The 26,598-nt window shown below is 52.4% G+C and overlaps 2 protein-coding genes across 4 annotated transcripts; both read left to right on the top strand.

Annotated features, from left to right (window-relative positions):
• The first annotated feature begins 13,918 nt into the window (after positions 1–13,918).
• Positions 13,919–24,139, top strand: LOC127365371 (nematocyst expressed protein 3-like). Of its 3 annotated transcripts, none has more exons than XM_051403410.1 (3): positions 13,919–14,331; positions 23,222–23,473; positions 23,582–24,139. In XM_051403410.1, the coding sequence occupies exons 2-3, from the start codon at positions 23,367–23,369 to the stop codon at positions 23,871–23,873; spliced, it is 399 nt and encodes a 132-aa protein (XP_051259370.1). In that variant the 5' UTR covers positions 13,919–14,331; positions 23,222–23,366; the 3' UTR covers positions 23,874–24,139. The 3 variants fall into 3 exon arrangements, with proteins under 3 accessions (XP_051259370.1, XP_051259368.1, XP_051259369.1); XM_051403408.1 differs by lacking the exons at positions 23,222–23,473; positions 23,582–24,139 and adding exons at positions 14,460–14,684; positions 14,879–15,961; XM_051403409.1 differs by lacking the exons at positions 23,222–23,473; positions 23,582–24,139 and adding exons at positions 14,460–14,709; positions 14,879–15,961.
• LOC127365374 (corepressor interacting with RBPJ 1-like) lies at positions 16,293–17,318 on the top strand. Its single transcript, XM_051403419.1, has 2 exons — positions 16,293–16,445; positions 16,533–17,318. The coding sequence occupies exons 1-2, from the start codon at positions 16,397–16,399 to the stop codon at positions 16,943–16,945; spliced, it is 462 nt and encodes a 153-aa protein (XP_051259379.1). The 5' UTR covers positions 16,293–16,396; the 3' UTR covers positions 16,946–17,318.
• Positions 24,140–26,598: the final 2,459 nt, after the last annotated feature.

Raw genomic sequence — 26,598 nt, 5'->3', positions numbered from 1 at the left:
TGGCCTGGCCTGGCCTGGCCTGGCCTGGCCTGGCCTGGCCTGGCCTGGCCTGGCCTGGCCTGGCCTGGCCTGGCCTGGCCTGGCCTGGCCTGGCCTGGCCTGGCCTGGCCTGGCCTGGCCTGGCCTGGCCTGGCCTGGCCTGGCCTGGCCTGGCCTGGCCTGGCCTGGCCTGGCCTGGCCTGGCCTGGCCTGGCCTGGCCTGGCCTGGCCTGGCCTGGCCTGGCCTGGCCTGGCCTGGCCTGGCCTGGCCTGGCCTGGCCTGGCCTGGCCTGGCCTGGCCTGGCCTGGCCTGGCCTGGCCTGGCCTGGCCTGGCCTGGCCTGGCCTGGCCTGGCCTGGCCTGGCCTGGCCTGGCCTGGCCTGGCCTGGCCTGGCCTGGCCTGGCCTGGCCTGGCCTGGCCTGGCCTGGCCTGGCCTGGCCTGGCCTGGCCTGGCCTGCCTGGCCTGGCCTGGCCTGGCCTGGCCTGGCCTGGCCTGGCCTGGCCTGGCCTGGCCTGGCCTGGCCTGGCCTGGCCTGGCCTGGCCTGGCCTGGCCTGGCCTGGCCTGGCCTGGCCTGGCCTGGCCTGGCCTGGCCTGGCCTGGCCTGGCCTGGCCTGGCCTGGCCTGGCCTGGCCTGGCCTGGCCTGGCCTGGCCTGGCCTGGCCTGGCCTGGCCTGGCCTGGCCTGGCCTGGCCTGGCCTGGCCTGGCCTGGCCTGGCCTGGCCTGGCCTGGCCTGGCCTGGCCTGGCCTGGCCTGGCCTGGCCTGGCCTGGCCTGGCCTGGCCTGGCCTGGCCTGGCCTGGCCTGGCCTGGCCTGGCCTGGCCTGGCCTGGCCTGGCCTGGCCTGGCCTGGCCTGGCCTGGCCTGGCCTGGCCTGGCCTGGCCTGGCCTGGCCTGGCCTGGCCTGGCCTGGCCTGGCCTGGCCTGGCCTGGCCTGGCCTGGCCTGGCCTGGCCTGGCCTGGCCTGGCCTGGCCTGGCCTGGCCTGGCCTGGCCTGGCCTGGCCTGGCCTGGCCTGGCCTGGCCTGGCCTGGCCTGGCCTGGCCTGGCCTGGCCTGGCCTGGCCTGGCCTGGCCTGGCCTGGCCTGGCCTGGCCTGGCCTGGCCTGGCCTGGCCTGGCCTGGCCTGGCCTGGCCTGGCCTGGCCTGGCCTGGCCTGGCCTGGCCTGGCCTGGCCTGGCCTGGCCTGGCCTGGCCTGGCCTGGCCTGGCCTGGCCTGGCCTGGCCTGGCCTGGCCTGGCCTGGCCTGGCCTGGCCTGGCCTGGCCTGGCCTGGCCTGGCCTGGCCTGGCCTGGCCTGGCCTGGCCTGGCCTGGCCTGGCCTGGCCTGGCCTGGCCTGGCCTGGCCTGGCCTGGCCTGGCCTGGCCTGGCCTGGCCTGGCCTGGCCTGGCCTGGCCTGGCCTGGCCTGGCCTGGCCTGGCCTGGCCTGGCCTGGCCTGGCCTGGCCTGGCCTGGCCCTGGCCTGGCCTGGCCTGGCCTGGCCTGGCCTGGCCTGGCCTGGCCTGGCCTGGCCTGGCCTGGCCTGGCCTGGCCTGGCCTGGCCTGGCCTGGCCTGGCCTGGCCCTGGCCTGGCCTGGCCTGGCCTGGCCTGGCCTGGCCTGGCCTGGCCTGGCCTGGCCTGGCCTGGCCTGGCCTGGCCTGGCCTGGCCTGGCCTGGCCTGGCCTGGCCTGGCCTGGCCCTGGCCTGGCCTGGCCTGGCCTGGCCTGGCCTGGCCTGGCCTGGCCTGGCCTGGCCTGGCCTGGCCTGGCCTGGCCTGGCCTGGCCTGGCCTGGCCTGGCCTGGCCTGGCCTGGCCTGGCCTGGCCTGGCCTGGCCTGGCCTGGCCTGGCCTGGCCTGGCCTGGCCTGGCCTGGCCTGGCCTGGCCTGGCCTGGCCTGGCCTGGCCTGGCCTGGCCTGGCCTGGCCTGGCCTGGCCTGGCCTGGCCTGGCCTGGCCTGGCCTGGCCTGGCCTGGCCTGGCCTGGCCTGGCCTGGCCTGGCCTGGCCTGGCCTGGCCTGGCCTGGCCTGGCCTGGCCTGGCCTGGCCTGGCCTGGCCTGGCCTGGCCTGGCCTGGCCTGGCCTGGCCTGGCCTGGCCTGGCCTGGCCTGGCCTGGCCTGGCCTGGCCTGGCCTGGCCTGGCCTGGCCTGGCCTGGCCTGGCCTGGCCTGGCCTGGCCTGGCCTGGCCTGGCCTGGCCCTGGCCTGGCCTGGCCTGGCCTGGCCTGGCCTGGCCTGGCCTGGCCTGGCCTGGCCTGGCCTGGCCTGGCCTGGCCTGGCCTGGCCTGGCCTGGCCTGGCCTGGCCTGGCCTGGCCTGGCCTGGCCTGGCCTGGCCTGGCCTGGCCTGGCCTGGCCTGGCCTGGCCTGGCCTGGCCTGGCCTGGCCTGGCCTGGCCTGGCCTGGCCTGGCCTGGCCTGGCCTGGCCTGGCCTGGCCTGGCCTGGCCTGGCCTGGCCTGGCCTGGCCTGGCCTGGCCTGGCCCTGGCCTGGCCTGGCCTGGCCTGGCCTGGCCCTGGCCTGGCCTGGCCTGGCCTGGCCTGGCCTGGCCTGGCCTGGCCTGGCCTGGCCTGGCCTGGCCTGGCCTGGCCCTGGCCTGGCCTGGCCTGGCCTGGCCTGGCCTGGCCTGGCCTGGCCTGGCCTGGCCTGGCCTGGCCTGGCCTGGCCTGGCCTGGCCCTGGCCTGGCCTGGCCTGGCCTGGCCTGGCCTGGCCTGGCCTGGCCTGGCCTGGCCTGGCCTGGCCTGGCCTGGCCTGGCCTGGCCTGGCCTGGCCTGGCCTGGCCTGGCCTGGCCTGGCCTGGCCTGGCCTGGCCTGGCCTGGCCTGGCCTGGCCTGGCCTGGCCTGGCCTGGCCTGGCCTGGCCTGGCCTGGCCTGGCCTGGCCTGGCCTGGCCTGGCCTGGCCTGGCCTGGCCTGGCCTGGCCTGGCCTGGCCTGGCCTGGCCTGGCCTGGCCTGGCCTGGCCTGGCCTGGCCTGGCCTGGCCTGGCCTGGCCTGGCCTGGCCTGGCCTGGCCTGGCCTGGCCTGGCCTGGCCTGGCCTGGCCTGGCCTGGCCTGGCCTGGCCTGGCCTGGCCTGGCCTGGCCTGGCCTGGCCTGGCCTGGCCTGGCCTGGCCTGGGCCTGGCCTGGCCTGGCCTGGCCTGGCCTGGCCTGGCCTGGCCTGGCCTGGCCTGGCCTGGCCTGGCCTGGCCTGGCCTGGCCTGGCCTGGCCTGGCCTGGCCTGGCCTGGCCTGGCCTGGCCTGGCCTGGCCTGGCCTGGCCTGGCCTGGCCTGGCCTGGCCTGGCCTGGCCTGGCCTGGCCTGGCCTGGCCTGGCCTGGCCTGGCCTGGCCTGGCCTGGCCTGGCCTGGCCCTGGCCTGGCCTGGCCTGGCCTGGCCTGGCCTGGCCTGGCCTGGCCTGGCCTGGCCTGGGCCTGGCCTGGCCTGGCCTGGCCTGGCCCTGGCCTGGCCTGGCCTGGCCCTGGCCTGGCCTGGCCTGGCCTGGCCTGGCCTGGCCTAGCCCTAACCCTAACCCTAGCCTAACCCCTAACCCTAACCCTAACCCTAACCCTAACCCTAACCCTAACCCTAACCCTAACCCTAACCCTAACCCTAACCCTAACCCTAACCCTAACCCTAACCCTAACCCTAACCCTAACCCCTAACCCCTAACCCTAACCCTAACCCTAACCCTAACCCTCATAGTTAGGGGATACTCACCTCAACTAAATTAAATACTTACCTCAAATAAATTAAATACTTACCTCAACTTAAAGGAATACTTACCTCAACTAAAGGGGATACTTACCTCAACCAATAGGAATACTTACCTCACTTTAAGGGGATACTTACCTCTAAAAATCACAAGAAAACCACCTGTATGTCATGGCAGCCTGAAGAAGTCCCAAGAAGCGGACGAAACGTCGCGAGCGAACGCCACCTGACATACAAGAGAGAGAACATAACATGAGAAAAGGAGGACCCACATATTTATACTTCATATAACAAAGGCGAACCAGTCTAATATAACTCAGATAGTGAGATTATAAAACCTCTTTTGAGAAGATGGGGACGGAGAGCTGGCCATCCACAGTGGTGGCGAGTGCACTTTGGGGGCCTCCACTTAGGTGGAGACCCCCACCCCAACCCAAACCTAACCCTAACCCTAACCCTAACCCTAACCCTAACCCTAACCCTACTTCCCTCTTTTATATTTCCTTTCACACCTCTTTTTCTCATAGGCCCAACTCCATTCTGGGCGGGTCCGCAGCTGTGGGCCAATCGGGAGTGAGAGGGCAGCCGATTGGATGGAGAGAGTCTATTCTCCATTCATAAACTGCCCTCTCACCCCGCAGCCTGCTTCCTCCTTCTCTTCCCCTCTGAAGAAGTGCCGGCAGGGCACGAAACGTCAGGGGAGCCCGCTCGCTCGGCTGGATCGCTGCCTTTTACAAACTTTTTAATTAGCAAATTGTTTATTCGGAACGAGACCCTCGTTGGTTTTAAATTTACAATCATTAAAAGTTAAGTTTTAAACAGCACCCGGTGAAAACACCTCCGCTTGCCCGAGCGCCTCACTTTCCTCTCCCGCACCTGTCGGATTTCCCCGCTGCATTTAGCACGGACTATATTCCTCCAAGCCTACACTATAGGAACCCCGGAATCACGGAACGACACGGGATGGCGCAGAGACCGCAGCAGCAGCGCAGCGGGAGACGGACACAGGTGGGTGAAACACACACGGGTGCTTACAGGGTGGAGGGCGGCGATCCCCGACAGGAGCGAGGTCGGGGGGGAACAGGCGGACCCACAGCTGCTAATCACAAAAACTCTTTTCCTCTTTCCACACACACTCGGCAGGTTAGCGGAGGGAGAACCACACACAGAACAAACATTTCACCTACAAGCACACACATACCACCTAAACTAGCATTAGACACATCCACCAGAACATTAGCAAAACAACACTTCAAACTTATACAAGCATTACATCATAAAAACAACTTACTACGAACAAATGATGAAGGACTATTTCCAGCAGGAATGTGGAGACAGACTCTTAAACTGGCTGCTTTCATCAAACCATCTTCACCCACACAAGAAACATCAGACATTTTAAGGGACAACACCACAAAATGGATGCACAACAACATGCACATTTTATTAAAACATTACAATAACACCATAACACACCTCACAAACATCACAGGGGACCACCTAGCATTTACAGTAGCCACACAGTGGGCACACAGACGCTATGAAAATAAAATGAGTCCCCATACACTTACTGATGCACATGACTTACTTTTCCCCACAGATACCGCTTCCTGCCCCTCTTCTCCTCCTCCTTCCCCTTCTTCTCTCACAGATGATGACCTTTTGTTTTACACCAATTTGTCTGATTCTAACCCCCCTTTTTCCCAGCCTAATGATTCTTCCCCACAGCCTGTGGACACACTCCTGGTCACACAGAACCACTCACCTCACACTTCCTCCGACAGGTGCTGCCCCCAGAGGACGGTGGACACCAGGGCTCCCGGGTTTGACTGTCAGCCTGTGGAAATAACCACACTTTCCCATAAAAACAATAACGAAAAACAGGTCTCCCAATCCCGCAGTTCTGGCATACAACTGATCGGTGGTTTCCACTTCCAGGACCCCTGTGTCCAGCAGAGGTGGGACAATGAACGGTCCAAATCGGCAGCAGCTCTGCGGCAAAGTGTAGAACCTGAGGAGGGGAATAAAATGATGAGAAAACAAGGTCATAAAGTCAACATGACAGACCCTAATCTTAACTCTGATCCCCCCTCAGATATTCTAACCTCACACCAGCCTGGAGCACGCGCCGAGGAGGATGCCCCTCCTGCTGGAGACATGGCCACGGATGAGGTCACTTCTGACCCCACGCACCACCTAACCTACGACAACCGCAAACTGCGGGATTGGGAGTTTAAAATTAACAAACCCATCGCGATACTGGGGGACTCAAATATCCTCAGTATTCCTAAATTTAACCACCCTTTCATCCAGGCTGACAGTTACCCGGGAGCTTCCTTCTACCATTTTGGAAAAATCCTGGCCAAAACACCGATCAATTACCAAGCACAACTGCTGATCCTCTCGGTGGGCCTAAATAACAGGGATCAGGACCCTCACAGCACCGCTCTGAAACAACTGAGAACAGTGATTAACAGAGCTAAATCGGCCTTCCCTAATGCCACCACAGTTATACCAATCATCAACTTTTCACCACTTCTGTCAACCACACAACAGCAGAATCTGACAACAATTAATGATTACATATCAAACCACCTGACACATTTCCCATCACTTCCGTACGATGAGTTCAACACTCTCCCGGACAACATACATTGGACACCAGATACAGCCAACAGGATTTACTCTCACTGGCTCACATTATTGGCAGACTTCATTTCAGACCTAGAAAATTAATGTCACACATGTCATATACAGGTTAGGTACAACACATAATTTTGAGCTAATTCAACATACTACATGACACACATTTTACATTGGCACCCATTCCAAACATCACATAGTTTAATCTACAATTTTCAGTTACATTGGGAAGGCCGAATTAAATAACTTACCATCATTCTTGCATTTCATCTAAACTCCAGTTATTATTCATTGTACTTACCTGTACCTGTCAACAGAGTTAGAGAGCGGAGGGAACCCGGCCTGTTTCAACCATCTTCCGGACCAGCACACCAGATCATGAAAAACATAGTGACACGCATCAAAAGAAATTTATTAAAAATAAATATAATTACCTCCAACAAATCAATTATGTCATTTTTGTTTTCTGTCTGTGTTTGTTTGCTTTTTACAACCTGGTCCTGTTGCCTATTATGATCATCTCATTCTGTTAATTTATTTATTACGCTTGAGACAATGTCACTCCATATGCAACACTCCTGAGCTGCACCTGTGACTGAGGAAGACACAGCTTGGAGCGAGCATCTCACAACCTCACAATTGTTTGTTTGTTTCTACAGCTGTCCTTCCCTAAACACCATTTGTTGTTTTTTCCTTTATCCTTATGTTCATTATGTTTAACACAATTTTATTTCCAGGGAGGTGGGGTCTGTGCGACGGACCGTACGCCCCCAGGCCAGTGCACCAGAGTCCTAGCCTGGCCTACCAAAATTCATACCATGCAAACCTAACCCTAACCCTAACCCTAACCCTAACCCTAACCCTAACCCTCTGTACTAAACCTAACCAATTGGACCTATACTAAGCCCCTTTTGTGGCCCTAACCCTAAAACCCCAGGCCTGACTCAATTTCAAACACCCCCCCCTGACCCCAAAACACTGGCCTTAATTTATTCAAACCTCAGTGAAGGACATTTATAACCCATATAATGGATGAAGCCACTAACTACAGTAGGCATTGATAATATAATGGAGGAAGTGTAGCCATTAAAGGGAGGCACACATACCCAATGGAGAAAGTGTAAATCATAGATATGAACACTATATAAATTAATAGGAAAAAGAATTGGAGCCAGGAAAAAGGATTTTTAATTGGAAAAGGCATGAGAAAGAAGGGTACATTAAAATCACTACATTGACACCAGGAGCAACACGAACTTTCAGAAAGGGAGGGGCTATGAGTACAAAAGGGAGCAGCAGACATTTTGTTTTCAGTTTGGCACGGCCCTCTGAGGGAGCCACATGTCCCCAGAGGGGCTCATTGTTAGGGGTTACTTACCTCAACTACACTAGATACTTACCTCAACTAAAGGGATTACTTACCTCCACTAAAGGGAATACTTACCTCAACCAAAGGGAATACTTACCTCACCATAAGGGGATACTTACCTCTACCTGGAAAAAAAGAAATTTAGAATACCTGTATGTCATGGCCGCCTGAAGAAGTCCCAAGAAGCGGACGAAACGTCGCGAGCGAACGCCACCTGACATACAAAAGAGAGAACACAGCAGGTTAACCAAAAAATCACATGGAGGAAAATTAAAGGAACCATACAATAAAAAACAAAAACATGCAAAAACTGTCAAACTGAAAACCTACAAACAGAATATTTATACTTCATATAACAAAGGCGAAACCAGTCTAATATAACTCATAGAACGAGTATATAAAACCTCTTTAGAGAAGATGGGGACGGAGAGCTGGCCATCCACAGGGTGGAGAGTGCACTTTGGGGGCCTCCACTTAGGTGGAGACCCCCACCCCAACCCAAACCTAACCCTAACCCCTAACCCTAAGTCCCAAGAAGCGGACGAAACGTCGCGACCGCCATCTGACATACATGAGAGAGAACACATGTGGAATAAAGGAATAAAAATACATTGAGGGAACTTAAAGGAGCCAACTGAAAACCCAGAAATAGCACTATTATACTTCATATAACAAAGGCGAACCTGTCTAAATGTAACTCATATAAAGAGTACATATAAACCTCATAAGAGAAGATGGAGACGGAGTGCAGGCCATCCGCAGGGTGGCGAGTGCAATTTTGGGGCCTCCACCTTGGTGGAATCCCCCAACCCAACCCCAACCCTAACCCTAACCCTAACCCAACCCTAACCCTAACCCGGGGTACAGGTAAAGGGAAGGGGGCGTGGCTAGGGTAGGGAATTCGTTTTAATTAAGTAGGTAGAGTAGGTTTGGATTTATTTGGCAGTTATTAGACCTTGGGGGGTCGAGGGTTAGGACGTTTGGTTGTTTCCAGGTGGGCTTGGGAGTTTTTAGGGAATTAGGGTTAGGGGTTAGGGTTAGGTTTGTGAGGGGTTAGAACCGTTGAGAGGCTCTTAGGGCCTAGAGTCCAACTAAGTGGACCCCAGGAGTGCACTCTGGGTTAGGGTTAGGGGTTAGGGTTAGGGTTAGGGTTAGGGTTAGGGTTAGGGTAGGGGACCTGATCCCTCCTCCCGGAGGAGACAGGGGGAGCACGGTCCTTCCACCCACGGAACTCCTCATAACCCCGGTCCCTATGTGGTGGGGTGGGGCGTGGGCGCTTCCTGCGCACCAAGTGCCACCCATCATCAGCCATCTTGGCTGAGAGTCAATATGAATATTTATTTATTTTTATAAAGGTGTAAAATAAAATTATTTATTATGAAGAAAAAACAAACAACTAAAGGCGCTTTCAAGTGAAAGGATGTTCTTGTAAAAGTAAAGTCTTGTGTTTAGAAAAATAAAAAATAAACTATTTTTTGTTTGTAAATAAATAAAAAAATAAATCAATAAACTAATAAAGGTGTGCCAAATCAAACGACGTTTCGACCGAATACGGTCTTCCTCAGGTAGGCACACAGAAAAGGTGTCGATGGCTTAGGAGCTGAAAGTATGTCCTGCTCTGTCGACGTCCAAACGAGAAGTGACAAGAGCTCCCTGCTGCTCTATTTATACCCTCCCCTTTTTTTCATTTTATTTTCAAGTTGAATTTGACAATTTGGTTTTACTGGTTTCCCAAATAAAATAGGTTTCTCAGGTAAGTATTAGATTTCTAAATAAGGTAAGTGTATGTTTGTTATTAAATGAATATGAGGGTATAATTTAAGATAAGTTTATTTAAAAAATGTATTATTAATGTTTATATGAATTTTAAAGAATATAAAATAAGGTAAGTATGGGTTTGTTAAATTAGGTAAGTATAAATTTGTATTATTAATGTTAGTATGGATTTTTAATGTTTATAAAATAGGGTAAGTATTGGATTTGTTTAATAAGGTAAGTATATATTATTCTTGATGTTGATTTATAAATTTTGAACTGTATTGATTTATGAATTTTTAAAAATTAGGAATTTTTAGGGTATATGAATTAAGGTGAGTATGAAATTATACAATTAGGTAAGTATGTATTGATGATGTAATTTTGACTGTATTAATTTATGAATTTTGGACTTATGAATTTTTAACATACCTTATTAGAAATATTAATTTATATCCAACTAGGAAATTAAGATTAGGGCTTAGGATCTGGATAAAATTAGGGTTAGGATTGGACTAAAGGTTAGGGTTAGGGTAAAATTAAAGTTAGGTTTAGGACTTAGGTTAGGTTTAGGTCAAGATTAAGGGTTAGGCTTAGGTTTAGGATTGGGTTAACAGTTAAGCTTAGGGTAAGATTGAAGATTAAGTGTAGTGCTTAGGTTAGGTTTAGGGGTTAGGGTTAGGGTTAGGGTTAGGGTTAGGGTTAGGTGAGAACTAGGGTTAGGGTTAGGGTTAGGGGTTAGGGTTGGGGTTGGGTTAGGGTTAGGTCTGTATAGGATGAGAGTAGAAAGCCAGAGTAAGGTTCAGGTGCACTGGCCTGGGGGCGTGCGGTCCGTCGTACAGACCCCACCTCCCTGGAAATAAATTGTATTTAAATAATAGTGGAGATTGAAAGTCAAAATAACAAACGAATAATGTAAAACAAATTAAGAAAACAACAACAACAAATCAAACAAATGTACACTTGTATTGTTAAAAGATGCTGAATCCGTGTTGTGTTTTCTTGTTCACAGGTGCAGCTCAGGAGTTATGCATATGAAGATGACAGTAAACTCAACACAAGATGGTGGGTAAATTTAACAGTGTGAGACAGTCAGATGATGCATGTGGATCAGAATATAGAAAACAAGCTCAGACAAAAATATAATGGGACATAATTAGTAGTTTAGGGTTAGGGTTAGGGGTTAGGGTTAGGGTTAGGGGTTGGGGTTAGGGGTTAGGGGTTAGGGTTAGGGTTAGGTTCGAAGTGAGTGAAGTTAGCAACCCAATCAGGGCTCTGGTGCACTGGCCTGGGGGCGTGCGGTCCGTCGTGCAGACCCCGCCTCCCTGGAAATAAAATATATTTTTTAAGAAATAATTTCAGAAAGAAAATAAAATAAAAACTGGTGAAACACAGGAGGCAACACATCAACGAAATAAATTGTGTAAAATTAAATCGTGATGCAACGTGCTAATTCCAGGTGTGTTTACACTGTCAAAGGTGCAGCTCAGGAAGTATTATGCATATGAGAAATGACAATCAGAACACAAGGTAAGTTGGTTATTACAAATTAGTGGTGTGAGAGAGTCAATATGCATATGGGACAGAATGTAAAAAGGACAAATCCAGACAGAGAAAGTGGAGATTGTGACATTCATGATTTTTTATTGGTATTGTTTAAATAAAATTATAGTGAGTTGAATTATTGAATAGTGTCACTCTTAATTTTCCAAGTCTGATGTGTTGGTCCGGAGATGGTAACGGGCCGAGTTCCCTCCGCTCTCTATCCTGCATACAGGTTCAGGTGAATAATGAGGTGAGGAGATGGTAATGAAAATGAGTAGGGATGATGATGATGATGATGATGATGATACAACACGTCAAGCTCGGCCTTCCCAATGTGAATTTAAGAGGTAAGTGATACATTTGAAATTGGTAAAAGTCCATGGTGCCGTATGAGTTATGTATAAGGTTGTAATAACATGTTGAATAACTATGATGTAATGTGTTGTGAATTATCTTGTGTGTGATGTGCTGTAATTAATCTATGTGTCATGTAGGTCTGAAATTAAGTTGTCCAGCTCCCCTAGCCAGTGGGAGAAGATAGCACTGGCTGTCTCTGTAGTCCACTGTATGTTGTCAGTTTGTGTTATGAAATCCTGGTCCGGGAAAGCTGAGAAATGTGTATAGTGTTTTATTATGTGATTATTGATTATTGCCAGATTGTGCTGTTCTATTGCTGGTAGATGTGGTGAATGGTTGATAATAGGAACGATTATGGAAGCATTAGGGAAGGCCGAGCAAGCCTTGTTGACCACAGTTCTGAGCTGTTTCACAGAGGTGTTGTGGGGATCCTGAGCCCTGTTATTTAGGCCCACCGAGAGGATCAGCACTTTTGGGTTTCTGTTAATTGGTGTTTTTTCCAGAATCTTCCAGAAATGATAGAAGGAGGCTCCCGGGTAGCTGTCAGCCTGGACAAAAGGGTGGTTAAATTTGGGGATTCTGTGTATGTTTGAATCCCCCAGTATGGCAATTGGTTTATTAATTTTGAATTCCCAGTCCCGCAGCTTGCGGTTGTCTCTGGCCTGATGGTAAGTGGGGTCAGAGGCTGTGTCTGCGCATGCGCCCGCGCCCGGTGGGGAGAGCCCCTCGGCTCGGTACGTCTCCCGGCAGGTGTATTTTTGGAATGGGTGAGGAAAGATCAGAGTTGGAATAGTAGTCTGTCATGTTGACTTTTTGACCTAAATTACTCATCATTTCATTTTTCCTCACAGATTCTGTGTTACACCGGGGAGCCGCCTCTGCCTCAGTGGGTGCGCTCTCCCCACCCTGATGTGATCTGGGCGCGGGCGCCGGGAGATGGAAGGTGCCGTTTAATACTGACCCCAGGCCAGACTCTGCATGAACGCAGGTAGGTGTTGGGGTGCTACTGCGGGACTGGGAGCCCTGTGTGTCATTATTGTTTTTTTGAGTAATTATTTTTGTTACTCCAGGCTGACAGCAGTCCTCGAGAGCCATGGCATTCACCGTCCTCTGGGGGCAGCGCCTGTGGGGGGAAGTAGGAGGTGAGTGGTAGTCTGGGACTGGGGTGTTGTCCAGAGGCTGTGGAGAGATGTGGTTAGGCTGAGGAAAAGAGGGCTCCGTGTTAGGCAGGTGAGGAGGGAGGGAAAAGAAAAATCCTCATCTGAATCACAATATTTCAGGGGGGAGGAAGGGTTAGAAAGAGTGGCTGTGGTGAAGAGCAGATCATGTGCAAATGTAATTGTGTCTGGATCGATTCTGTTGCCGTAGCGTCTAAGAGCCCATTGTGTGGCTACTGTAAACGCCAACTCGTTGCCAGGGGTGTTAAGGAGATGTGTGATTATGTCTTTGTAATGTGCTAATAAAATGTGCATGTTTTGCCATAACCAAGTGAGTGTGTTTTCTTTGAGTGTGTCTGTTGTGTTTTGTGATGGAGAGGATGGTTTTATGAAGCTGGCCAGTTGGAGTGTTTTGCGTAACATCCCTTTAGGAATTTCGCCCTCCTCAAAAGCCTGCTGTATGTTGTTGTGATGATGTGTGGCTTGTATAAGTTTTAAGTGATGTTTAGCTGCAAAACGGGTGGATGTGTCCAGTGCCTGTTTAATTGGTGTGTGTGTGTTCGTATGTGCGGTGTTGTTTGTGCCGTGTGTGCTGCTGTGTCTGCTTTCCGGTCCGCTCTGTGTGTGGGGAGAAAAAGAAAAAGAGAGAGAGGGAGGGGGTCCTGTAAGTTGCAGCCGCGGGTCTGCCTGCTCCCCCCCCGACCCCGCTCGTGTCGGGGTCCGCTGCCCTCCGCCCTGTGTGCACCCGTGTGTGTGTGTGACCCACCTGCGTCCATCTCGCTGCATGCGGTTGTTGCGGTTTCTGCGTCATGTCGTTCCGTGTTTCCGGGTTCTCTGTGGAGTAGACTGGGTGGAAAAAGTCTTATTTCTTTTTAATCCAACAGAGGAGGAAGCCGACAGTTGCGGGAGAGGAGGATGAAGCGCTCAGGTAGGCAAGGTGTTCACACCGGGTGCTATTAAAACGTAACTTTTAATGATTTAAATTTAAAAAACCAACGAGGGTCCTGGTTCCGAATAATAAAGAGACTAATTAAAAAGTTTAAGGAGCGGCAGCGGCTCCGCTGACAGAGCAGGATCCCCTGACGTTTCGTGCCTCGCCGGCACTTCTTCAGAGGGGAAATGAAAGGGGGAAAGGGTTAGGGTTAGGGTTAGGGTTAGGGTTACCTGCTGGAGGGCCTGGTGCGGTGGAACGAGAATCGAGGCAGGGCGGCAGTTGAGGGAGGACAGAGGTCGGCACTGCGTTGCTACAGTGCCCAGCTGCAGCACAGCTTCGACCAGCTGACCCAAGAGCTTCTTGGGCTCACGCTGGTCGACACTTACACCGTGCCCAGGGAGTACACAGGTAAGTCATAAATCTGTCTGAGGTAATGGTAACGTTTAACACCTGTCTTAGGTGTCTGTCATTTAACATCTCCTGACACTCCAGGGACTGATGAGGAGGAAGCGGGGGGGGCAGTGATGAAGGGTTCGAGGAGGAGGAGGAGGAGGAGGAGGAGGAAGAGGAGCCAGAGGAGATTCGTCTCCTCGAACACCACAGCGCTCTCCTTCAGTCCTCAAACCTCACCCGCCCCCCCCGCTTGGACCTAATGGAGGTGCAGCAGGCTGAGGAGGAGGACGTTATCGGGCCAGACGGTCGAGGCAGCTACCAGCACGTCGTGGCCCTGGCCCAGGCCCTCGTGGAACTGCGCCACCGCCGCTACGTCACTCCCAGGCAAGCCAGAGAGGTCACCGCTCTCTGGCTGAAATTGAGTGACTGGGACAAGGCGGCGGTCACATTCCCCCCCGTCACCAGGACCGGCTCGTCCAGGGCCGATTCAGGACCACCCAGCGGCACGCTCACACACCAGGGGTGGATAGTGTGAAGCGGTAAGCAGTCACAATAAATTTCCAAGCTTTGTTTGGTTCTTGTTCTGTGCTGTCAGTCACTAACTAACTCATCTCTCTCTCTCTCTCTCTCTCTCTCTCTCTCTCTCTCTCTGTGTGTGTCAATGTAGTGCGGTCCTGGGCAAGGGGGCGGGAGCGGCGCAGTCTCCCGATGTGTCGAGGCTTGTGGAGGCTGTCCTGCTGGACCTCAGCATCCTCCACTGCAGTGAGGGGAGGACTATTGCCGGGGTCCGCATTCATCGCTGGAGTGCCGTCATGAGGGACTATCAAACAATTCGAGAGAATGTTTATAGTTGTGCAGCCCTCATGCAGGCACCCGCATCCAGCTGTATGAGGTCAATCAGCGGACCCTGACGCAATGTTAAGACCTGATCCTTTCTCTCACATCTGATCTGAAGTGGCATTGTGTGTGTGTGTGTGTGTGTGTGTGTGTGAGTGTGTGTGTGTGTGTGAGTGTGTGTGTGTGTGTGTGTGTGTGTGTGTGATGTCATGATTACTAATGTGCATTTGTTACATTCTGTTTTTTAAGGCACACCAAGAGGAGCAAGGCGATGATGAGGGACACCATCGCCATTGCAGTCCCGGGGCCCAGCGCTTCCCAGACTGCAGCGGAGCCCCTGCCTGCCCCACGGACTGTGCTGCAGCAGCCTGAGCAGCCAGACCAGCCCCTCCAGCACCGCCTGCCTGCGGACGCTTCTGGTCTGGCTGCCACCATCAGAGGGCCGCTGGCCCCGGAGCTATACGACCTCATCGTCGCCAGCTCCTCAACTGCCACCACCTCCTCCTCCTCCTCCTCCTCAGCCACCCCACAAGCCTCCACCAGTGTCAGCGCGGACGCCGTCCGTCCACCAGTGCCAGCGCAGACGCCGTCCCGTCCGCCAGCGCAGAGGCAGGTGTCACCCCCTCCACAGCCACAGCTGCCACTGCTCCACCAGTGCCTAGAAACACTGCCTGGAGGCGCAAGCTCCAGGAGGAGAAAGAGCGTCGTGCCCGGGAGCTGGGAGAATATATGAAACCAGCAAAGAAGGTCTCCCACTTCAACTGCAGGCACTGTGGCCAACCAAAGACGCGGGCGTTTGGCCACAGCCGCTACAAGACGGAGACCTTCTGCTCCCGGGCCGACGGGAAAGGGAGAACTGTGGAGCAGTGGCTGGCAGAGGTGAAGGGGCGTGATGGTGCAGCCCCCCCTCCCTGAGCGAACACTTTGTGTGTGTGTGTGTGTGAGTGTGTGATGGGGCAGCTCCCCCTCCCTGAGCGAACACTTTGTGTGTGTGTGTGTGTGTGTGTGAGTGTGTGTGATGGGGCAGCTCCCCCTCCCTGAGCGAACACTTTGTGTGTGTGTGTGTGAGTGTGTGTGATGGGGCAGCTCCCCCTCCCTGAGCGAACACTTTGTTTGTGTGTGTGTGTGTTTGGGAGGGAGGGATTTGTAAATATTGTGTATATAGTGTATTTAGTTAGTCAGTTGTGTTTGTTAAATTAATATTATGTATATAGTTGTCATATATAAGTTATACCTTTTTATTTGTCCCACAATGGGCAAATTCCAATATCTATATAGTTGTATATAGTTGTCTTAATTGTTTTAGTTTAAATAAACTTTTCTTTTTTTAAACCAATGCTTTCTCCTGCTTCTTTCTGCCTTTAAGAAATTAAATAAATATAGGGAAGACTAGGTATCTAGAATAGGTGCCTGATATCAGTAAATCCCCACAAGTTACAGTCACAATACATCATTCCCTCTCCTCACTTGAAACTAGGGTCAAGGGGTCAACCAGGTCAGGTTCAAAGGCTTACTTAGAGACTAGGTGAGAATTGGCCTTTTACAAGTGGACATTGTAAAACAACAGGGGGTGCCGAGGGGCCTTCACTTCTCACCTCCTGGCTTCCTGATTAAAACAACAGGGGGGCTCTTATCTCCTGCGAGAACTTGGGGGTTTGACCGGACTGAGAGAGGGCCGAACTGGTAGGTGTGTCTCCCCCAAGAGGGGTTTCAAAAAAAAGGCAAAAAACAGACAGTCAATTCATTCAAGCATTTTATTTGGACAGAATGGAAGGCAGAAAAGCAAAGCGAAAAACCAGACATGTCACTTCATTAGGTTTGTTACAAATACACTTTTTAAAACTACATATGTGTTTCTATGTACCTTGACTAACAGAGTTCTGTATTGTATTTTATATTTTAGGGGACTACGACTGCACATCCTCCTCATCCTCCTCCTCCTCAGCCTCCTCATCCTCCTCGTCATCCTCCTCCTCCTCCAGCTCCTCTCCTCGACAGCTTCAGGCAGCAGAGCCAGTGGCGGGGACCAGCAAGCCCACCCGTTGCACTGTCTACAGGCGCAAAATTAAAGCGGCAAAGGACAAAAAAGTCCTCCAAAGTAGCAGGGGAAAGCCACAGCACCAGCCTGGGGACCCCTGCTACATCTGTGACCAAGCACGCACGGTGGATGGTGGCCACGCGTACTTCAAGGGCCAATACTTTTGTGCTGTGAAAGAGGGCCCTGGAGGACGCACAGTGCAAGAGTGGACCAGGGAACAGCTTGGCCCTGGTGAGCTGCAGAAGCTCCCCAGAACAACAGCCTGGAACCTCAAATGAAGGTATGAGAAACCAGAGAAACCGGGGGGAAAGTGAGGAAGCCCCACAAACTGAGGATCTGCCAGCTCTGTGGCCAGCCACAGCAGAAAGACTTTGGCCACAGCCAATATGGGGGAGAGCACTTCTGTGCTCTTTATGAAGGGAAGACTGTGGAGCTGTGGCTGGCTGAGAAGAGGTCAAAAAAACATTAAAATTATCCAACTGTACTGTATCATCCAAGCACCTTATATGTTTCATCTGTTCATTGCACCTTATATTTCTTATTTTTACTTTGGACTGCATTATACTGGTTATTTATACATTTTTTATATTGCATTCTATATTGCTTTTTTTGATTGTGTGTGTGTGTGTGTGTGTGTGTGTGTGTGTGTGTGTTTGTTGTTACTGTGTGTAATGCTGCTTCTACACTGCAATTTCCCTGCTTATGTTATACATTTTTAACCTTTCTAATAAACATTTAATTGATTAAATCCTTGTCTTCTCTATTTAAATATTTTTTAACTTAACTTTTTAAACCTGGAGCCATTCATGAGGCCAAAACCATTCAAATATTAATGTACATTTAACCAAACAAACCTGGAGCCATTCATGAGGCCAAAACCATTCAAATATTAATGTACATTTAACCAAACAGGTCTCGTCGCTTTAAATGCGTGCGGGGCCTTTAATTCTCCGTGTCGCCGCCGTATGATAAGTAGCCATGTGCTCGGGATGACGTAGGACAACAGCTTTTGACTGACACATGTCGAGAGAAGGGGGGGAAAGAGGGGATCGTTCCAATTCTTTGGCGTTATAATCGGGAGAAATAGAAGGAGAGGCTCTTTGGGGCTGCTTTTTATCACACGAGCCCGGGGAAATGCGGCCGACCGGGGGCCGGGGGGCCGGCTGCGCGCGCCGCCCTCGGCGCTCCGCACGGCTCCCTTGCTTCTTCGCGCAATATGACCAGCAATGGTCTCTGTATGCCAGCCAATGAGCAGCAGCCAGTGCTGTCGAGCGTTAGTCGAACGTTGTCAGCTCTGGGCCAATGAGCAGCCAGTGCTGTCGAGCGCTAGTCGAGCGTTGTCAGCTCTGGGCCAATCAGCAGCTCGGATTGTCGAGCGTTAGTCGAGCGTTAGACGTTAACGCCCACCTCTTAACCTCACCGGCTGCCGTATGCGACGGACAGAAATCCCCGTGTGTATTTGAGAGAGCAGTGAGATCTGAGAGAGTGAGTAAAACCAAAATAAATAGAATATTAATGTACTGATATAACACAGCGACCCCACTGTACTGTTACGATGTACTGAATGGAGTTAATGTTTTATTACGTTCTGCCGGCACTCTCTGGTTAGCTTATGCTAATATTGAACGTGGACGTCAGGCGTCCTGTTTACACATTTAAACCATATTTATACTTCGAATTTCGACTCCAAACTGTAGTAACTACATCTACAGGGTCTAAGGAAGATAATCAGGTAGTCTGTTTATAGATTAAATACATTGTGAGAGATCGCCAGCCCTCAGAAAAGTAGTAACTAAAATGACCCCATTCACCTCCTTGTTTTTAGTTAGCAAAATCGCGGCTGGTCTGTTTACACATTTAAACCATATTTACACTTCAAATTTTGACTCCACATCGTTGTACCAGCATCCCAAGGGTCTTAAGAAGTGAGCCAAGTTGTCTCATCACGTTTTTAAAGCGTTTCCAGAGATCGTCAGCTCATCACAGCAGTGGCTAAATGCTCATTCATTTCCAACGCTTAGCATGCTAATAGCGATTTATATGCTAACGCATCTAAAGCACAGTTAAACTTTAAATATCAACTCCACACAATAGCAGTACAACATCCTAGGTCTCAACAAGTAAACACAGTATGGGAATACTATTTTAAACACATTTCACCGATCGGTAATGACATCGGCGGCAGCGCTAACTTACGCTAACGTTACATTGGCTCGCTGTTTCACTGCTAACTGATTACTGTATAATATATAAGCTGCCTTTTCGCTGTAGCACATAATCTGTTTAAAGATTAAATACATTTTGAGAGATCGCCATTATGTAATGTAATGTAACGTAGCTGTAGCTAGGATGCTACAGTATAATTACAACATGTGACGATCTCTGAAAACAAAATTAAAGTATGAAAAGACTATACAGTTAATGTCCTTAGAGCCTTAAGGTTATAATATCACCAGGTGAAATCAAAAGATAAAGTTTAAGTGTATGTTTTATACATTAACATTAAGCCTGTTTGTTTAATGGCTGCCAATGCATAGGGGGCTAACCCTGGGCTCATTATTTACCTGTTGTGTCACGTGATGTTAGTTTGTTAACGGTAATGTTTCAATAGTGAATGTGAAGTACCAGTATATCATTAATCTTATGTGTGATATTCCTGGTAATATAGCAGTTAATATGTAGTTTAACCTGTAATGCTCCTTTAATGCTGTGCTGTGTCATTTCTTGTCATTGTAGAAATGGTTTTTGCAAAACTGCAATTCACAGCCTCGCAGCAGCTTCTCCTGCGGGCCTCTGGTGAGGCGGTGGCCTACATCGCCGCCAAGGGGCCACGCGGGGCCGCCGCTGCTGCGAGGGCCAAGAAGCCGGAGGAGGTGGAGAAGGAGGCACAAGCCCACGTTGTCTCCACGGGCGGTGACCCTGGGAACCACATGCTGGTGCTGAGCTGCCACAGCATCCAGTTTGGGAAGTACCAGGGTCAAACGTTCCGTTGGCTCCTGGAGAACGACGTGGGCTACACGGTACAGTTGGTCGCCAGCCACCAGCGGGAGCGGGAGAAGAGTGCCTCCGACAGCCCCCTTATGGCCAACAAGGACGCTCTCGCCCAGTACTCGTGCACCCACCCGGAGTTCGCTGAACACATAAGATTCCACCGGGCGCACGAGGAGGCCCGGGCTCGTGCCAGTCAGCCCGGGTGTGAGGGCGAGGCCCTTGTTGGCTTTGGGAAGTTTAAAGAGGACACCCTGAAGGACCTGTACGAGTCCTCTGATAAGGACCGCCAAGGGTGAGTGATTGGTGCTACACACAATGGATTGTGAATTGCTGTATGTCATTATTGTTCACTAATGTGATGCCGTCCATGTTGTAGATTTGTCAAGTGGCTTCGAGGGAAGCCACTTGACAACCACCCACCAGCAGCCGCAGCATCAGCAGCAGCGCCCCCACCACCACCAGCAGTGGCCCCTAACCCCTAACCCAAAATATGTGCAGGCCTGGGATGCAGAGAAGGCAGCCCTGGCAGCACAACCACCACAACCACCCCTGGACGCTGTTGGTCCCCAGGATGGACCCTCGGATGCTGACCTGCTCGCTGCCGCCATGGAGGTCGACCCGTGCAGGGATGCCCCATCAGCCGTGCCCCCCTTCTCTCTCTCCCAGCCACCGGAACGTCCCCTTCAGGACAACACCTGTGGGGAGAGGTCAGGCCCCGGCGCACAGGTATGCTCAGTGATGACATATTGTGTTGTAGTGTGTGTGTGTCTGTGTTCAGTACACTAACGGTCTGACACTGCTGTGTGTTTCAGCTGCTACCACGTGGCTGGAGGCTGACGCTCCCCGAAGAGCAGCACGACTGGGTGGGCCGGGCACTGTTCAGGAGGGCACCCAACGGGCAGGGTGTCCTCACATCTGAACTCCGCCTGTGGTGGCACCCACCAGGTGCCCGGCCCCTCTACACCCAGCCACCCGCCACAGCCCACCCCTTTTTCCAGAGTCCCTTTTTCCTGTGGGTGCCCTACAGGATGTGGGCGTACCACCTCCGCTGCCCCATCGTCGCCTGTGGGGGCAAGCTTGCGGGAGCTGGCCTCTACAAGACGGTGAGGAGGGTCTTGGACAGGAGCTGCTGGTACTTCATGGGCACGGAGTACCTGGAATGCAGCTCCTGTCACAAGAAGATGCCGGGATGGTCGCAGGACATCTTGGGACAGCTGGACGTGGCCCATCGTGAGCAGTTTCCAGCAGTTCTCACGTACAAGTAAGTAATGTAAACAGTAACAGCAACAGTAATGTATTTCTGTGGTTTTCTCCAGTAACCTCTGATCACCTCTTTCCCCTCCCAGGTTGTCCTGCGACAGAGCTGTGATCGGGCTCATGAAGGAGCGCACTTTGGGCAACAGTGCGTCTCGCCTCCGTGCCTCTCTGGTGGAGCAGCACACCAGAGAGTGGATGGCGCGGTCGATGCTGTACCTTTCCGTGCTCCGCAAGCTTCGGGTACCGGGCGCTGCGCCGCTGGCGGCGTCGTCGCTCCCAACCATGCACCCGGTGCCCACAGTGCTCTGGCTCATCAACGTCTACGTCAGGGACGCCTTGACGAGGCTCGACGAGACGAGAGCCAGAGTCACTTCCATCTTTGGTGGTCTTTTGAAGATGGACTCCACCAAGAAGGTGGGTTTTGTTATCCACCACAGCGTGCCGTGTACCCAGTGTAATGTTTGTTTTGTCATGTGTCTGAATGTTGTTGTGTTGCTGTGTCACACAGATCACCAAAAAGCTTGCGGGCGGTGCTGCCGGGACGGCCGCCTGGGTCACCAACGTCGGCAATGAGTACGGGCAGGTGCTCATGTCCGTCCTCACCGCAGCTGAGGGGGGGCGGACTTGTCGACATGGCATGGTACCGCGAAGCCGGGAAGGCCCCTCCAAGGGTCCTGTACGTGGACCGGGACTGCTGTGCCACCGTGGGACAGTGTCAAACGTCCAAGCTGTTCCACGAGTGGCACGAGCTGGTCGTCAGGCTCGACGTGTGGCACCTCATGCGGCGTTTCGCCAGAGGGGTGACCACCGACAGCCACCAGCTCTACGGCCTCTTCATGGCGAGGCTCTCCTTCGCCATTTTTGAGTGGGACGCCGAAGACGTGTCCCGCCTGAGAGGAGCCAAGCAGTCCGAGGAGGGGAGGGACGCCCAGGAGGTCAAGCTGTCCGCCAAGGAGCTCGCCCGTCACTGCCGGCGCCGCACCAGGGGTGCAGTGGAGACGGAGCGGCTGGTCCAAGAGGTGCTGGACACCTTCTGGCACGTGACGGACAGCATGGGCGTCCCTTTGATCGACCGCGCCCGAATGGAGGAGATCTGGAGCACGCAGCGCCGACACCTCGACTGCATCCAGGACCCTGCGGGAGTGGACCTCTACACCAAGACGGGAGAGCTCACCAAAGGCGGGGTGAGGCTCCCCGTCTACCGGTGCGGCCGAGGCTCCACTTCCCTGGAATCGTTCCACCTGCACCTGTGCCGCTTCATCCCAGGTAAGTACATGTGTGGTTTACAACACAGACTCAATTATGTATTTGTGTGTTTATTTGTCCTCACACTAACTGTGTTGCTTTGTTTCTGCTTAGGACAATCTGCAAGTGATGTACACTTCCAGGTGTACCTGCTGGAGGGCCTGGTGCGGTGGAACGAGAATCGAGGGAGGACAGAGGTCGGCGCTGCGTTGCTACAGTGCCCAGCTGCAGCACAGCTTCGACCAGCTGACCCAAGAGCTTCTTGGGCTCACGCTGGTCGACACGTACACCATGCCCAGGGAGTACACAGGTAAGTCATAAATCTGTCTGAGGTAACGGTAACGTTTAACACCTGTCTTAGGTGTCTGTCATTTAACATCTGTGTCTCTGTGTGCCCACAGGGGAACTCATTGGGGTGGAGTACCTGTTCTCCCAGACGGGCGCTGTGCTGCAGAAGGACCTGGATGATCCTGACGCTCCAGGAGGGACTGATGAGGACGAAGCCGGGGGGGGGGGGGGGCAGTGATGAAGAGTTCGAGGAGGAGGAACCAGAGGAGATTCGTCTCCTCGAACACCACAGCGCTCTCCTTCAGTCCTCAAACCTCACCCGCGTGGACCAAATGGAGGTGCAGCAGGCTGAGGAGGAGGAGGAGGAGGAGGAGGAGGAGGAGGAGGAGGAGGAGGATGTTATCGGGCCAGGTGGAGGCAGCTACCAGCACGTCGTGGCCCTGGCCCAGGCCCTCGTGGAACTGCGCCACCACCGCTACGTCACTCCCAGGCAAGCCAGAGAGATCACCGCTCTCTGGCTGAAGTTGAGTGATTGGGACAAGGCAGCGGTCAAATTCCCCCCCCCGTCACCAGGGCCGGCTTGTCCAAGGCCGATTCCGGACCACCCAGCGGCACGCTCACATGCCAGGGGTGTGGATAGTGTGAAGCGGTAAGCAGTCACGATAAATTTCCAAGCTTTTTTTGGTTCTTGTCCTGTCCTGTCAGTCACTAATTAACTCACTGACTCACTCTCTCTCTCTCTCTCTCTCCTCTCTCTCTCTCTGTCTATGTAGTGCGGTCCTGGGCAAGGGGGCGGGAGCGGCGCAGTCTCCCGATGTGTCGAGGCTTGTGGAGGCTGTCCTGCTGGACCTCAGCATCCTCCACTGCAGCGAGGGCAGGAAGATTGCCGGGGTCTGGATTCCTCGCTGGGGTGCCGTCATGAGGGACTATCTAACAATTTGCGAGAATGTTTATAGTTGTGCAGCCCTCATGACGAGCACCCGCATCCAGCTATATGATGTCAATCGGCGGACCCTGACGCAATGGTAAGACCTGATCCTTTCTCTCACATCTGATTTGAAGTGGCACTGTGTGAGTGTGTGTGTGTGATGTCATGATTACTAATGTGCATTTGTTACATTCTGTTTTTTAAGGCACAACCAGAGGAGCAAGGCCATGATGAGGGACACCATCGCCATTGCAGTCCTGGGGCCCAGCACTCCCCAGACTGCAGCGGAGCCCCTGCCTGCCCCACCGACTGTGCTGCAGCAGCCTGAGCAGCCAGACCAGCCCCTCCAGCACCGCCTGCCCACGGACGCTTCTGGTCCTGGACCTCATCGTCGCCAGCTCCTCCACTGCCTCCTCCTCCTCCTCCTCATCAGCCACCCCACAAGCCTCCAGCGCGGACGCCGTCCTGTCCACCAGCGTCAGCGCGGAGGCCGGTGACATCCCCTCCACAGCCACAGCTGCCACTGCTCCACCAGTGCCAAGGAACACCGCCTGGAGGCGCAAGCTCCAGGAGGAGAAAGAGCGTTGTGCCGGGAGCTGGGAGAACACTTAAAACCAGCAAAGAAGGTCTCCCACTTTAACTGCAGGCGCAGTGGCCAACCGAAGACGCGGGCGTTTGGCCACAGCCGCTACAAGAAGGAGACCTTCTGCTCCCGGGCCGAGGGGAAAGGGAGAACTGTGGAGCAGTGGCTGGCAGAGGTGAAGGGGCGTGATGGAGCAGCCCCCCTGCCTGAGCGAACACTTCACTTTGTGTGTGTGTGTGTGTGTGAGTGAGTGATGGGGCGGCTCCCCCTCTCTGAACGAACGCTTTTGTGTGTGTGTGTGTGTGTGTGTGTGTGTGTGTGTGTGTGTGTGTGTGTGTGTTTGGGAGGGAGGGATTTGTAAATATTGTGTATATAGTGTATTTAGTTTGTCAATTATGTTTGCTAAATAAATATTGTGTATATAGTTGTCTTATATAAGATATTCCTTTATTTGTCCCACAATGGGGAAATTCCAATATATATCTATATAGTTGTATATTGCTGTCTTAATTGTTTTTGTTTTAAATAAACTTTTCTTTTTTAAACCAATGCTTTCTCCTGCTTCTTTCGGTCTTTAAGAAATTAAATAAATATAGGGAAGACTAGGTATCTAGACTAGGTGCCTGATATCACTAAATTCCCACAGGTAACAGTCACACAATACATCATTCCCTCTCCTCACTTAAAACTAGGGTCAAGGGGTCAACCCAGGGTCAGGTTCAAAGGTTTACCTAGAGACTAGATGAGAATGGGCCTCAGATGGACACTGTAAAACAACAGGGGGTGCTGAGGGTTTAGTTGGACAGAATGGAAGGCAGAAAAGCAACGCGGAAAACCAAACACGTCACTTCATTAGGTTTGTTAGAAATATACTTTGTTAAACTGCATCTGTGTTTCTATGTACCTTGACTAACAGAGTTCTGTATTGTATTTGTATTTAAGTGGACTACGACTGCACATCCTCCTCCTCCTCCTCCTCCAGCTCCTCTCCTTGACGGCTTCAGGCAGCAGAGCCAGTGGCGGGGACCAGCAAGCCCACCCGTTGCACTGTGTACAGGCGCAAAATTAAAGCAGCAAAAGACAAAAAAGTCCTCCAAAGTACCAGGAGAAAGCCACAGCACAAACCTGGTGACCCCTGCAACATCCGTGGCCAAGCATGCACGGTGGATGGTGGCCACACTTACCTCAAGGGCCAATACTTTTGTGCTGTGGAAGAGGGCCCTGGAGGACGCACAGTGCAAGAGTAGATCAGGGAACAGCTTGGCCCTGGTGAGCTACAGAAGCTCCCCAGAACAACAGCCTGGAACCTCAAACAGAGGCATGAGAAACCAGAGAAACCAGGTGGGAAAGTGAGGAAGCCCCACAAACTGCGGATCTGCCAACTCTGTGGCCAGCCACAGCAGAAAGACTTTGGCCACAGCCAATATGGGGGAGAGCACTTCTGTGCTTTCTATGAAGGGAAGACTGTGGAGCTGTGGCTGGCTGAGAAGAGTTTAAAAAGACATTAAAAGTTTTTTTTTTTTAAATATTTACTGTACTATTATCCAAGCACCTTATATGTTTCATCTGTTCACTGCACCTTATATTTTTTATTTTTAGTTTGCACTGCAATTATACTGGTTATTTATCCATTTTTTATATTGCATTCTATGTTGATTTTTTTGATATGTCTGTGTGTTGTTACTGTGTGTAATGCTGCTGCTACATTGCACTTTCCCAGCTTATCTATTATACATTTTGACCATTCCTAATAAATATTGAATTGATTAAAACCTTGTCATGTCTATTTAAATACTTTTTAACTTGACTTTTTAAACCTGGAGCCATTCAGGAGGCCAAAGCGATACAAATATTAATGCACATTTAACAAAACAGGTCTCCTTGCTTTAAATGCGTGCAGGTGCCTTTAATTCGCCATATGATAAGTAACCATGTGCTCGGGATGACGTCGAACAACAGCTGAGAAAAGAAGCTTTTTCATTTAAGCTGCCATTGTCTTCCAGAAGCACCTATCTGCCAGTTTCCACCTCAGGAAGCTTCACAGCGGTGACTAGTACATTATAGAGTGGTTTGGTGTGGCTCTCTCACTTAGTTTGGCTGTAATGCACAAAACTATTAAAAGTGACTTTTTTGCGTTCCCCATGTAATTCTGGCTTTTTCCTGTTTCACATGCAATTCTGTGGGACTTTGGTGTTTTTCCACCTAAGTGTGCTGAATGAGCTTCTCAGGCTGAGAAAACAAGCTTTTTCACACAAGCTGCCATTCTCTTCTGGAAGCACCTATCTGCCAGTTTCCACCTTAGGAAGCTTCACAGCGGTGACTTGTACATTATAGAGTGGTTTTCTGTGTTCCAAATGCAGTTACGCTTTTTCGACAAAAGAGGGCACACTTGACCATAGAATAATTCATTCTGGACTTGCAAAGCTTCACAGTGGCATAATCGAAGTGATGCATAAGTGGTTTGGTCTGGCTCTCTCACTTAGTTCAGCTGTAATGGACAAAACTATTAAAAGTGACTTTTTTGCGTTTCCCATGTAATTCTTGCTTTTTCCTGTTTCAAGTGCAATTCTGTGGGACTTTGGTGTTTTTCCACCTAAGTGTGCCAGGCTGAGAAACCAAGCTTTTTCACACAAGCTGCC

The sequence above is a fragment of the Dicentrarchus labrax genome, unplaced genomic scaffold (genome assembly GCF_905237075.1).
Source record: "Dicentrarchus labrax unplaced genomic scaffold, dlabrax2021, whole genome shotgun sequence".
In the NCBI taxonomy this organism is placed as follows: domain Eukaryota; kingdom Metazoa; phylum Chordata; class Actinopteri; family Moronidae; genus Dicentrarchus; species Dicentrarchus labrax.
Note: the sequence above shows the minus strand (reverse complement) of the source record. Positions and strands in the feature narration are given on the sequence as shown.